General features: G+C 46.0%; 1 protein-coding gene across 1 annotated transcript; it reads right to left on the bottom strand.

Moving 5' to 3' along the window:
- Positions 1 to 887: 887 nt before the first annotated feature.
- LOC144138078 (uncharacterized) lies at positions 888 to 5,939 on the bottom strand. Its single transcript, XM_077670165.1, has 3 exons — positions 5,783 to 5,939; positions 3,629 to 3,781; positions 888 to 1,069 (listed from the first exon to the last, which is right to left on the bottom strand). The coding sequence occupies exons 1-3, from the start codon at positions 5,844 to 5,846 to the stop codon at positions 957 to 959; spliced, it is 330 nt and encodes a 109-aa protein (XP_077526291.1). The 5' UTR covers positions 5,847 to 5,939; the 3' UTR covers positions 888 to 956.
- Positions 5,940 to 14,706: the final 8,767 nt, after the last annotated feature.

Raw genomic sequence — 14,706 nt, 5'->3', positions numbered from 1 at the left:
GGCAATAGATAGGGCGCATAAGCAAACTTTTTCGGCGTTGGTCCGCGGACACAGCGCGTCAGACGGACATAACACAAAAGAGCTCGTGCGGACAGGGGTGGCGTCGGTAAGCTTGACTACGGTGTCGCTGCGCATGAGCCTCTGGCGGCTAGAGCGAGGTGGCAAGGTCGAGGAGGCAGCGGCTTGAGCACAGCTCGCACTTTCGACGTGCTTGGCATGGCACGCGGATATTTCTCGGAAACGGCGTGCGATAAACGCCCAGTTGTGGGGTGCTGAAGCGAGAACCCTCCTTGCAGAACATCGACTCGAAAGACCAAAAAAGGCAAAATTAACACAACAAAGGCGTTTGAGGCATTAAAAAGCCCATATAGGCCCATATAGGGAAAATAGGCGCTAAAAGCAATATTTTCAAAATAGGCACTTACAGGCACAATGCTTACTCTTAGTTCATGCTTATATGTTAAATAGGCTTGATGCTGGCTGAATGAAAAAAAATAGGCATTTTGCCTAAAGTTCCGGTCTCTCGTCGTAGTAGTCACTGTAATAGTTATGGTCATTAGCAGTTTTAGGTAGTTATACTTAGACGTCGTAATCACCGATAGCCTTAAAGTGGCACTAATTCATCTCATAAGGGCTATCACAGAGAAGTGCTAACTATGTAGTCATACGTAATACCCTCAGTATATAGAAGGCATTTTCGTTTAAACCAACATGAGGCCCAAGATTCCTCTCTATTAAACGCAACGCGTTATGTTACGGGCGGACGAACCATTTTCCAGCAAAAATATATATATATATATATCCTATACAAAATTTATATTATTTTTATAGAATGTAAAATGCTTACGCATTATTATATAACCAAGAAAGACGACTCTTGGAGCATGTAACCTTGTAACAACATTTATTGTTCATTTCCACAGAAGCTCTGGTGTTAAGATCTCTCAAAACCGAGGTCAAGGATAAGGACGCGGTTTGGGCCGGGGTCGTATCCATGGCTTAGGCAGCCGGTCAGGTCGATGCTGCCTTTTGCTGGGTTCCTCGTCGTCAGGAGTGTCCACGTCCAGACCTGCACAAAACGCGCGACAATTGTGTATTCCGTGTCCCAAATGCTGGGTGTCATCAGCTCGAGACTAAATCGACTCTTGGGTTTTCCCAAACAGCATGTTCTCCTCCTTTTTATTGTATTGTTTCGCCCGATGTGGCAAAGATGTACAGCGGGAAAAAATATGGCACGCCGAATTCGCAAGACAGCCATCATGAGGGGAATAATATTCAGGGGAGGTTTGCGTACAACTCGACCAAATAGACGAGAAATACCAACTATTGAACGTGTATAATTTCAGACTGTAACGTTGGGTCATGTTGTCGGCTTTTCCTAGTAGCTAATGCCAAGTTTTTTTTTTTTTAAAGCGAAGCTTTAAATGCCCAGACGAGATGAAAACCCGGCAGCACTGTGGACACAGAAAGCTCCTGCGCCAGAACCAAACAAGCATGCGCTGGAAAACCAGGTTGGAGAAGATTTAGAAGAAGGAGAGAGAGTTTTGTTGGGTTAATCTCTGTCGGAGCAGAGCACCCACGCTGTTAGCTACTGCGTGAAGAAGAGATAAAGCGATAACGGCAGCGGGCAGGGGCGGCCGACGGACGGGTGGAACAGCGTCCGCTTAACAATGGCCAACCCTGGACGCACGTTACTTTCAAAATGGGTAGGCTAGGCGTCATATATACTTCGGATGAGCAGGCCATTTATATTAGTGACGCCTCGAGCACAAAGGAGAACGAAAGAAAATTCTATAAACACGCACCGTATACAACGGGAAAAAGTTTAATTAATCATAAAAGTTACACACGCTAAAAACCGGCCGTGCATTACAGCGTCGCTGCTTAACCATCTGTTCGGAATGCATGGGTATTTTTTCTGTGTATATTTAAGCACTGATCGTCATGAGAACAGAAGATCCCAGTGATACTCCTAATAGTAGCCAGCGTTTGCAGGCACCACCTGACCAAAGTTAGCCGGGTCAATGTTTTCATTCCCCCCACAATTATACTGTCTGCTTTTTGAAAGCAAATTGCTCAATGCACATGAGATAAGCTGAGCTGGAAGATTAAACAATGCATTACAACCGCATTATGCAAAAATCCCACTTGCCAACGCCGGGACAAATCATTCGCCCAAGCAGTCACCCGCATTAGTGACAGACATGCACATCTCAGCTGCCGGCTAAGAATGCCATGTGCATTCGACGGTTAGAAACAGTTAGAATAGAATATCGGGAATACAGAATAGAATACAGCGCTTACTACCGCACGGCTGAGGGGCCGAGCAAGATTTCTTCAGTGTTCCCCATCCAAAGCCGCATATTCAATCACTGAATAATCAAGAAAGTGCTGCCGTGCCCACAGCCTTTCTTTCTACTACGAGGAAAACATCACTGTTTAGTGCCCGACCATAGTTAAGAGGAACACTTTGAGAAAATGGCACCACGCGTACAGTCAGTATTGGTCATCTCAATTCGGAGATGAGCTTTAACGCCAAGTAACCGAGTATGTTGAAATGAGCTTTGTTGCAGACGTAACCCATGGTGGGTGGATAAACAGGGCAACCGGGCTCAATATGTCCTCGAGCATGTGTCTCGAGCATGTAAAAAAGCTTTGGCAAAGCCAATGAGAACAAAAAATCCCAAAATATGGCCCCGCATACCAGGCACAACACGATCACTAGCGCGGGCCCAATAAACACGCATGCTTGGTTAATAATCTTCGACACTACACTTCTCTCTTTCCCTTTTTTTGTTGAGATAACCTTGCAATAGCGACGGATGAAGTTCGCATGCAGTTCGATTGGACGGTTCAATTTTGTGGCTCGGCTCCAGGCTGGGCACTCTATCTGCTCGGAGCTTGTTTTCTTTCCTTAACTCAGAGTGGTTCAACTGAGACTGCGTCGTTTTAGTGCTTTCTTATCTATGTGCAGCCAATCACGTTAGTACATAACGCCTGCATAAAAGCAAATGTAAAAACTTGCGATCTGATGATCGCGAATAAGAGTCGCCCCCCGTTTTACAGCAGTCAAAAACAAAACGCTGATAAATATTCTATCAGAGTAGCACTGAGCAGAATGTATAAACTGGTCGAGGTGTCGTCTCAAGTACTGCGGGTTTGGTGCCCTTGCATACTTTTTCGCCGTCAACAAGAGTTCCTTTAAGCTTCAAACACTTCAGCTTCAGGAGTAACATTCAAAAGGAGATTTGGTTTTGTTTGAATTACCACATATGCGATGTTCCTAGTTCATTGAGGGGTTTAACACGCCTAAGCTACATCTAGGCTATGAGGAACATATTAAGGGCATCGGATTAATTTTGTTCACTTGGAGATCTTTAAAGTTCGCCAAAATTTCCACACTTGGGCGTTTTTAGTGTTCGCCTTCATAAGAAAAGCGGCCACCACGGCCGGTATCGAACAAGCATCATTGGCTCTGACGCTCAACGACTTAGCCACTGAACCACCGCGGCCGCTTACGCCATGTTCCTTGTTGTCCTTTATCTATTAGTTTAACAAAAAAAACGGGCTATAATTTAGGATTGCCTTGCTCTGGAACTTTTACTGTAACTATACCAGCTATATATACCTGTGTATGCAACGATTCTAGGCTGTGGCTGTGGCAACGGCATTGGCAGAGGCCTAGGCCAAGGACGGGGCCATGGTCGGGGTTCCCACGGCCTCGGCCACTTGACAGGCGGAAACACATGACGTCTCGGCAGCGACGACTCGACCTCTTGGCCTGTAAAACAAAGAGGTTCCATGGACCAGTTAAAACTTACTTTAGTGAGGCATTATATTGTTTCCATCCCATAAATCATGTCCGGCACGCTCCGACTGCCAATACTACAAAGTTCCAGCCACCATTTTGTGTCAGCTGAAAACGTGCACGCCATCTGTTATACATACCGTCGTGGGACTTGCCTGCAACTATGTTCAGCCGACCTCGTGAATATCCAACACTAAAATTACAGGTATACAATGACCGACTTCACCTTAAGAGTAAACCAGTGGTCTTAATTTGGGAGTCCGCGGACTCCAATAGTCTGCGAGACCATTTCGGGGGTTGGTGAAGCGCTCAGCGAAACTCTTTCTTCCCACAGCCTTTTCTCCTTTTTGCAAACCTTCCTGGAAACGTAAAATTGTGCCTTTGCTGCTTGACATACACTTCCTAGCACAGCACAACTCTTAACGTCGCCTTTTTTTGTACAGCCCACCAGCTGGGCAAAAAGCCAGACACACAACAGGCAGGTGTGATATAGGTCATGGTTTCTGTGACTTCAGGGGCTAGAGGGAACTGTCTGACAAAACAATAGAAATCAGCATAACCGTCAAACTCAAAAACCCGTATTGAATGTGCGTATGGGTGACTTAAGTTGGAAATGCAATGTGTTTCACATTATGGCACGGACCAACATAGTTAACCGAGAGGACCGCCACCCTTTACCAGGGCTAATTGTTGAAGATCATTCGTCTAAACCAAATGATTTAAGCAATAGTGAAATTGTGACTAAACTCTGCGTGAAAAGCTACAGATTCGACAGCAGTAATAACGTCCGTACTGGCACCATTCATTGTCCGTGTGATGCTATGATCTTGAACGAAATTCTGCTGTGGCGATGAATGCTAAGCTTTAAAAAGTCAATGAGGTATTAAGTATTGGACATCCATGGCGCTAACCACGCGCGTGCTGCTAAGTCCTGCTGTGCTAATAGTTCCCGATTCGAAATATGTACAAGCTAGGTTGGTTCTACGAGGGCTGTCACCATCCGCATTGCATACATGCATGCTACGAAGGAGGAGAAAATAAGAATCTTTGCAGCCGGAGTCAGTGCATGACAGTATTTCCTTTGACGTAACACCTATTACTACTGTTCGCTCTGGCTTGTCTTTTTAGAGACGATAGTCTTTGTTGATCTACCTAACCCAAATGTTTTGTCCTGTCTTTCTGTCGGTCTGTCTGTATCCATGTATGTATGTGCGTGTGTGTCTATGTATGTAGGTATCTATGTATGTATGTATGTATGTATGTATGTATGTATGTATGTATGTATTTATGTATGTATGTATGTATGTATGTATGTATGTATGTATGTCGATTCAGCCACTTGACCAAAACTCAACATAAATCTTAACTTCGAAGTTTATATCCGTAACACTTTGTTAAGAGGGAACCAGTGTGAAGACGCTACACAAGGGGAGAATACAGACACGGACGACAAAAATAAAACTAGCGGCATTGGGCTCAGTCCGCAGCGCTTTAGTCGCTAAACCACTGTGGCGGATTTGAACGCTGTCTTTTTCCTCTGAGTCAGTGGCAGCACAGAACCTAGGGGGTGTGGCGACCACGAAACCCCCAACTCTTGACTATGCTGCAAAATATCCTCGCCCCTCCTTACCTGGAGCAATGTTTACACGTTTACACCCATATTAAGTGGGTCTCATGATATTGATTTGCTCCATTCATGCATGTACCTAGAGATTATGAAACTTCATATTGCTTCATTCATTAGAGGGGTACTCAGAATCATCGTTCAGCTGTCTACCACTGGTTAAGGCAAAGGAAGCGATGTGGTACTTCCGTACCAAAAGAAAATTTTCTGTCAATCATACATCCAATGTTTCTGTACTTTCCGTGCATTCACTCGGCTGCGAAAATCTACCAAACTCTTTGAAAAATTACATGGGCCCTACGTCTGGCTTCCTGCTCAGGACACATGTACTTACACGCACAAAGACTTACCGTCTTGAGCGAGGCTGACTTGGGCGACGAACGCCAGTGTTGCGATGACCACGAAAACCTTCATGACTGAAGGTGTATGGAGGCCTTTGTGTGAGAAGATTTGTTTTCAGCCTTTATATACAGCTCCCCAGCAGGTCACTGTATGTTCACAATTGCGAGATAACGCCTGGTCGAAAGGCGGTGGTATTTTTTGCAGCATCTGTACCTGGTCTTTGGGAAAAACCTGACAAGTCGATAAGGTTTCATCTGTCGAAAACAGTAGACGTAAGGGAAAAGCTTATTGTTGGGAAAAACCCGACTCGAAAACAGTGAACGTAAGGGAAAAGCCTATTGTTGTTATCCGGTGGAAATACCCCTGAAACAAGCGGCTGACACCTTCTTTCAATAGATGCGCGTCACGGAATGAAGCAAAAGCGTTATGTGCGTTCGGAATTCTAGAGCAAGCAGCCAAGTATACGCGGCAGGAAAGAACAGCAGCCGCATCCAAAGTTTGTAAACTTTGGGATAAACCTGACTAAGTGGATAAGGTTTCATCTGTCGAAAAGAGCGGATTTAAAGGAAAAACTTATGGTTGCCCAGTAGAAATACCACTAAAAAAAGGGGCGACATCTTGTTTCAATAGATGCTTCTCACGGGGGATGCAGTGCTTTCTTATGTGCGTTAGGAATTCTAGAGCAAGCAGCCAAGTGTTCGCGGTAGCAAAGCACACCAGCCACTTTTGAAGCATATAAATTTTTTCGAAGACAGAGGCTAGAAACCACACATATTGAAGTTTTGCAACGATGCATGCTACTTTGTTCTATCTACCCTGAAAAAGCGGCTCTGGCACGACATCTTAGCGTAAAATTCTTGAAAAAACATTAGTGATCAAATTCTTTTTTTATTTAGCTTGGTCATTTTGATACAGATTTCAATTTTTCGAACTACCTGTTTTAAACAAAGATGTTAAAATAGTTGTTTTGTTCATGCTAACAAACATACGTAGGAAGCGCCCAGTATATGGCCTCTCCGGAAACCGGTCCGGAAGCGTTCAGGAACGCGTATGAGGGTTGCAGGACCGGTTTTAAAGTTTTTTTGAGAAAACCTGTGCAAAAAGCGCCTTTTATGCACGTTTGTTTCGCCTTTAACACGCGACCGGAACAAAGAACGTATACTACGCTCATTTGTGTGTACCTTTCCTCCGTCCCCTGCTACTGTGGGCTTTTAATTTCCCCAAGCTCTCTTGGGCTTCTTGTCTGTGGTTGTAGCTCGTTTTAATTTCCTGTGTTCTTTTATGCATCAAAACTTCCGTTGATGCGTTTTCGGGTGATGTTCCTCATGCTTTCCGCGAATTCTTATGTTCATCTGATCCTATTTTCACCCTTGCCTACGCGGGCACACATTTCCACACCGGGAGGGGAAACCAGGCAAACAGTACTGCTTTGAAACCAGTTTTTGTTTTCAAAGATTCCCGGTGCTCTAAACGGTTTTCTACATGCCAAACCCACGACCATGCTCATTCCATCAAAGTATCAGTGCGACTTCACAGGGAAGCATCAACAAACTTATACAGAGCGTTTCCGACGTGCGCCCATTCTACGATTTGTAAACTAAGAATGTGTCCTACCATGTTCACCAGGTCACATAAGAAACTTGCACGAGAACTAAACGCAACGACAGCCTGCTAGGCTCTTTCGACTTATTTTTATAAACGTTTATTTTGCCACAGGGCATATATATTGGAGTAAGAGTTGACTTGGCAGCCACTCTATGATAGATGGTATATCTGGTGGGAGGAAGCTCACGTGGAAAGGATCCCCACCGTTCGAACGCATACCCTCTTGGGAGATTTGCCAGGAATCGGGAGCTTTGAGAGACACCTGCTTTACAAATCTATGAATTAAAAGCGTATAAGATATACATTAGCGCGTGCCACGAAACACCTGAACGTGATGGCACGTGAGAAGAACAGGTGCAGATGAGCCGCGCCGAACCCTGATTGCAGGGAAGCTGTGGCGTGGGCCAATTTGCTTGATGAAGAAATTTGGTCCTTGAGATGAAGAATCAAAAGCGAAGCAGAGCCGCGAATACTATTTAGCAGCTTCGTTGGTCATCACCCTTCACGGAGTAAAAAGTCTCGTAATTTTTTTTTCACATTTTCAGTAGGTGTGCTCTGGTTTCATACAAACCCCGATAATGTCCTAGCTGAGAGGCGAGTACTGCTTCTGAAATAAATACAACCGCATGACTAGAAAGTTTCCGCTTGTTGGTACTTAACTGGGCAAAATTAAGTAGCAACAAGCGGACGAAGCAATGACGGACGAAGGTACGCGGTACGGACAAGCGTTGCCTTGCAACTGATATAAATTTCGAGTAAAACACATTTATGCACAATGAAGACGAACTACCGCTTTGTGTAATTTGAAAGACCTAGACATCAGTACCTCACTTAGCTTAGTTCCAACCACCGAAGACGTTTTTAACAAAAAAAAACGTAAGACGTATTGAAGAACTATCAAATTGGCCACTACAGTTCGTGTTACGGCCAAAAGTGACGTAACATTGGCCAGCCCTAAACACAATTTTCAGTGTTTTAACTGCTCGTTACCATTCAAGTGATTCGATCAAACGGAACTAGATGCTCCCCTGCAGATGTCCAGGGATGTGTCCCAGTGATTAGTTGCTTCGGCGGCCTCCACTCGCACAAACAAGATTCTGTGACGTCACAGGAATGTTGCGGAAAAGTAGTTAGGGAGTCGCCCCTGCTTCATATGTCTTCTTTTAAAATCTCTGTTATTTGCTCGAAGTTTGCCAGGAAATTGCCAGTATTGCTATTGGGACAAACCAGTCTTTCTAATAAACCGAACTTTTATTTTTTTGTTCAATCCCCCTTGAACTGCCCACACTTAAAAAAAATCCACGCAAAAAAGCATACAAACAGCAGGAATGGCGTACAAAGTTAGGAAAAGTCACCCTATCTCTTGTAGAAAAACAAACCCGCGCAACAATCTGAGCGCGAAATCTAGCGAGCTGGCGACACCGCTACGCACAACGATTAACTTAGTTCCTTTTGTCAGCCTCTAGTTTAAGTGAGAGGGAATTGTTGCTAGTGAACAGGCGGACGTAGCCCTTGCAGAGAGTGCCATAGCAGCCCAAAACTATCTGCGTCCAATCGCCACAAGTCCCAAAAGTTTGTGTCTTGCTAACTGGTTACTGTTTTTAAAATCATCATAGGCTCACCGTAACCCCAGCCCAACCACAACCCTTACAATGCGCGATGAAGGGATAGGTATTGCTACTCCGCACATTCCAATGGTTTTCATGTAAGCGAACGTTCAGGAATCTTGACGTCTGGTCGACGGACTGTTTTCCGAATGAGGTAAGAATAAGCTCAACGACATTTTCAACATCGGGAACGAACTCATTCTTATGCTCCACCTGTCCGCCTTTAAAAGCTCAAAGCCTCCTGCTCCCGCACAACGCTCTGAAAAGGCAGCTGGGCCTCGCTCTCATCCATGGACAAGCTCGCATGCACGCGGATAGTCACGTGGTCCGATACCAACCAGCTGCGGAGAGCGCATGCGCCAAGCCGGCAGCGGCGGCGGCCGCCGCTAGCGAACGCGGCTGCCGGAGAAGCTCGGCCCGGCCAGGCACGAGATAGGTTGCCAAGTGTAAGGCGCAGCTACGGTCAAGTAAAGGTAAAATTCACCGCGACGGCAAAATCACTCACAAGAATAGTAAACCTTTGTTTTAAAATACCTAGGGCACGAGAGCTCCTCATGAGGAGCTCCCGGTGTCTTCCAGGCTTGCGCGTGGACGTGTGCCACATGACGAGCTCCCGCCTTCATCGTCGTCGTCGTGTAACCACCGGCGTGCTACGGGTCTGCAGCGTAGGAGACGACGACGACGAATCTGCCGAACCATCACAATTGCGTATGCCATTCAATTCGAAATACCTAATCGGGCTCAATTTGCATCTTCAAGATTAAGACGAAATTGGCATTTAGACGCTACTCGTTCAGACTCACTTTTATCATTTGAAGAGTACCAATATTTGAAGTTCGGGTGGAATGTTCATTTTTGTGGTTCTCGGCAATGCGAGGTGACCTTCACCGAGCTGCGCTGCAGGATTCCAAAGCTCAATATTTATCTGTTCAGATCAGGACTTTCACCTACCGAACTATGTGTGACGTGCCAGGTCCCTGAAACAATCGAACATTTTTCTCTCGATTGCCGCCGTTTATCAACAGCTAGACAACTGCTTTTGAAGGAACCAATTGAGCGTTTGGGGTTGACCTTTTCGATTCCACTAATATTACCTATTGGCGCATCAAATTTGAGGTTTACAAAAAGGGATATATATAATTGCATTCAAAATTTTCTTTCTGCTTCAAGTCGTTTGAATTGCTGAAGGGTGCTAATTAATGGGTAATTCAGGTTTTATTCACAAGTTTCCTTTTACAGCCTTTTTCCGGAAATAATTTAGTATTTTGAAGTCCCAACGTATTTCAACAACCGATTTAGCCCTGGCCAATGCCCCCTTGTGGGTACGTGCCAAAATCTTTGAGGACATCATCATCATCATCGTAGTCATCATTAATAGAGGAAGAACAACCACAACAATCATTTCACAATCCACACGGGGAGACGGCCATCGGATCAGCTGACGAAGAAGCGGAGTTCAAGGACGCGCCACAAGAGGATATGTCATATGCTGGTGCGCCGTCCACCGACGGCGACAAAAGAGATGACGATGACGAAATAAAACACTCCACTTATTTTAATGTTCTTTTCTTTACATTGCTTCCAAAACGGCTTTGCACTTCTGGGTCCCGGCTGTTCCCTCTCTCGTAGGATACGCTGTCAATGTGGGAGAAGCTAGGTAGAGCCACAGCTGTGCGGTTTTTCTAGCCTTGCACCACTGGTGCAACTGCGACAACTTTTTTTCCATTTTTCTTTGCTATATATGCACTAAAGTAGAGTGAAGGAATCACAAGCTGAGCAGATTCTTTAGTTAAACAAAGGCATAATTGAGGTAAGCATAAGAGTAGCGCTTTCTGATGCCCTAAAAAAGAAGCTCTGCCGGAGATACTGCCCGAGACCCCCCACCATCTTCTAACTGCCGCACCCATTAGTTTCTCTATGCGCAGCTGCGGTTCTGTCCAGTCGAGTGCTGCTCCGAGTCAACTGTAATCCGGTTCGCCTACAGACTGGGTTTGGGCTCAGACAATAATGGCCATCCTTACCAGGATGCGTACACGTTCGAACTTCACCCGCCTCGAGGGACAGCTGCCGGGGTTAGCGAAGCCTCCCCAAACGTTCACCCAATGGAAGAGCCGGGTGCCCGGACGGGGATACGCTTGTACCCGATTTTACCGGTGGGTATCCGGTGGTGGGATTCGAACCAACCACCTCCAGCAGCCGAGACGGGCACCCTAGCCATTGGACCACGGCTGCTTTTTTTTTTTCTTTATTATAGACCATGGCTGCGGTCGCGAATGAAGCAGTTGGCATGCTTATCAATCAGCTCAGGACACCATCGGCTCTTAATTTCCTATCGATCGGCTCAGGGCATGTCTCCTGCGCCCCCTTCCCCCTGTCGAAGAACAGCGTCACCGAAAGTATGATAGCTCTCGCACGTAAGTATGAGTACGAGCGACTACGGAACATTGCATCCATTCGTGCATATGCCAGCCTAAGTATCAAACTCTTCTCTCTGCCATTCTTCGGACCCACTGTGTCGATTTTTCACCTGCTTAATCAACGTTCCTGATTGATCAGTACCGATTACGTGCCCGTGGCTTCGCTATATTCAATAATAAATACTTCACCAATTCGCATTGAAGAACACTTTTCTGGTGTTTTGTTAAAAGCACAACCAACTTTCTGTTTTATCTTCCAAAAAGCAAGAAAGGGTGGATATTTTAATTACCAACTGGTACGACGTTTTTTTTAGGTTATGTTGGGCTTTTTTCACGCGAAACTTGGATTCCTTCGTTTAGAAATAATTTCTCCCAAACTGCCATTTCCCTCTTTCATTTCCCTCTTATTTTTTCGGTGTTCAGGAATAAGTCACGAATCGCAAGCGAAGCCGCGGTGGGGCAGTTCTGTCTAAGAGAAGCCGTAACACGGGCACGTTACTTGTAGAATAGTTTTATCATTACACAGCTTTAACCGCTGCGCCGCTTTGACGCCTCAAATGTGGCGCCACAGTTTTATTTGCATTTTTCTCCAAAGCTAGAATAAGGCCAATGTGGTCTAGTATAAATCGAGTGTAAGTTTTCATGAACAAATCAGTAACCGCGGCATGCCCTAAAACCTGTACTAAGTTAAACAAAATGTAGGCCTTCAGTGGACGTTTTCCACTCCAATAGAAGCACTACGGGCGAGCGAATCACACTACGCGTTACTACGTTACTACGCGTTACTACGCGTTACTACGTTAAAGCACTACGGGCGGGTGAATCACACCAGGGAGTTCCTTCGACAACGATTGCCGGTGAAGCGGTTTGTCCAGTATTGCTAGTCACGAGCGGCGCACATGGCGATAGCGAAAAGGCTTGGGTTGCATGTACATCGAGCCCCGCTATTTTTACTACCGGTGTTTAGAGCCATTGTTGAGTGCGCTGTTGACGAAGTTAGATGCGTTTTTCAAAGCCAGAATTTGGGCGTCCGATGGGTTAGCGCTCTGGTTTTGTTCACGGAATGCCCAGCGGAAACTGTTCGGGGCAGGGCTGGAGCATAGAGTTTCTTACAATATACACTAGACAGGAATCGGCGCTTCTGTCTATGCGGCTCATATCGAGGCCGTCTGTGGTGCCATTCGCCTCCATTATACCTTGCCCTCACCGTAGTTTCGTCATTGGCTTGGATAGGAACGTTTTAGTGGCCGTATATTCGAACGCAGTGAGACAAAAATGCAAATAAAGCTGTGTCATTATATAACAGAAAAATAAAACATGCTGTTTTAAAGCTAAGAAAAAAGGGCGTAAAGCGTACTTTTGAGCAACGGTTGGACCTACTATTCTGCCGACCATGCCGGTGGTTAACAACAATGTTAATATTTTGGGGGAAACTCATTAGAGACTCTTATTTTATTATTTTATCATTATTTCAAATACTAAATTATTTGAAGAGTTTGGAAATGTTTTGAGCGTGCCTACGAAGACGTCGCCTTCACTGTGAACCGGTGCACCGACCGCCAGCTACAGCTTAACAAAACTTTCTGCTGAGCGAGTTACTTCGTACTTGAAGAATAAAGAAAACGTAGCGTTAAAAAGTCGCGAACGAAGACAAGATAGGATGGGTACAGGCGCCCGTATCTGTCGTATCTTTTCTTCGTCGAAATACGCTTGGTTTCTTTTTTATTTTTTTTTTGTCAGACACAACTTTGGCGGTGGCATATTACCCGCTCGGTCATAGATTCCTTCGGCTCCGGCATGACCAACGTTAGGTACGATCACGCACTGCCTGCACTTTCACTGACACGCAGTTGCCACGGCTCACAGACAGAGCAGACATGATTTCGGTAACTTCGTAGCTCGTAGACGTGCTAATGCATAGGGAAGAAAGCAAATCCAAAAACCCGCTTAAGAATCCAATCGTCATGCCAATCCCGAGCCAGAAGCAGGGGTCTTCCCCATAACCCCCGATGACGACATGGAATCCCATGTGCAGTGCGGCGCCTGCAAGCGCATGCGGAGAGGCAAGTAGAGGGAAATTTCCATAGCACCATTACTCTTCATTAAAACAAAAGGCTCAGACATGTTTGTAAGCGGACGTAAATCGTCACGGTATTGCAGATGGGTTCGTCCCGCACGTATCGCAAACGCATACGGCGGGACGTTCCAGAGAACGATATGGCGATAAAACGGCACCGTTATGTCATTTGTCTTTTCTCCTCCTCCGGGCGCTATTTTTTCTTCAACCAGCGAATCGCGTATCTATTACTTCCACAACACTATTGTTTCCAGGACCTTAGGGACAGATAAACCATTTCGCACATGTAGGCCATTTGTCGATTTTGCGCACGTCGATTTCATTGTTCTGAGGCGGTCAGCGCGCTTGAGCAAACGACACGTGTTTCGTCCTACGATAGCGCAAGAGAAAAACTATCAGCAATTGTTAGTCATCAAAAAAAATTTAGCGGACACAATGCATCAGGGGGAAGCGGCGTAAACCGAATCATTCATCAGGTCATACCTGTGTGGATATTGACTTGAGTGTGGCGTGTTTTGACTGTTATACTACTTGGCGTAATTGCTGGTTTTTCAAACCGGTGAGCAGTGGGGAGTGCGTCGAGAGATACCACTTTTAACCAGAGACTTGGAATGTCTCGATCTCCCGGAGAGGAAGACATTAGCTCTAAGAGGAGAGAACGTGATACATTTGCACGCAGAAGCTGGGGCTCCGCCGGGTGCTTTATCATCTATCGCTTTCCGGTCCCCTCGAAAGCGGAACGGACAGGACAACCCCTTACCTGGTGCAACTTCCCGGGACAAAAACCCGCGAGTCGCGTTCCTGCCCCCCCCCCCCCCCCCCCCCCCCATGGGAGATGTGCGTGGTGGCAAGCGTTATATGGTGTGATATAAAACCCAGCGGCCTGTTCGGCAAGATTGCAATGCATGAAGTGTGAAAGGCTGACGGCGGCGGCCGATAAACGAGAAAGGCGTACTCAGCGGCGCACCCGGACAGAAAGCAGCAACCGCAGCAGCAGAAGACCCCCGGGAAACCCAGAAAAGAGAGAAACAAAGCTTCGCTTTATTAATATCCATGAACCCAATAACTCTTTCCAGGATCTCAGTAGATAATACTATAGTCATTTACAGAGGCCAGAACGCTGGCACAGAACAGTTGGAATGCGTGCTCTATCGCAAGGGCTGCGCTTCCCCGACTTAGCCTGATAATGATGATTGTAGGGTTTAACGCGCCGACGCAACGCAGGC

This window comes from Haemaphysalis longicornis, unplaced genomic scaffold (genome assembly GCF_048455015.1).
Source record: "Haemaphysalis longicornis isolate Haplotype H1 unplaced genomic scaffold, Haemaphysalis longicornis Haplotype H1 scaffold_5, whole genome shotgun sequence".
NCBI lineage: Eukaryota > Metazoa > Arthropoda > Arachnida > Ixodida > Ixodidae > Haemaphysalis > Haemaphysalis longicornis.
This window is presented reverse-complemented; position numbering and strand designations above follow the sequence as displayed.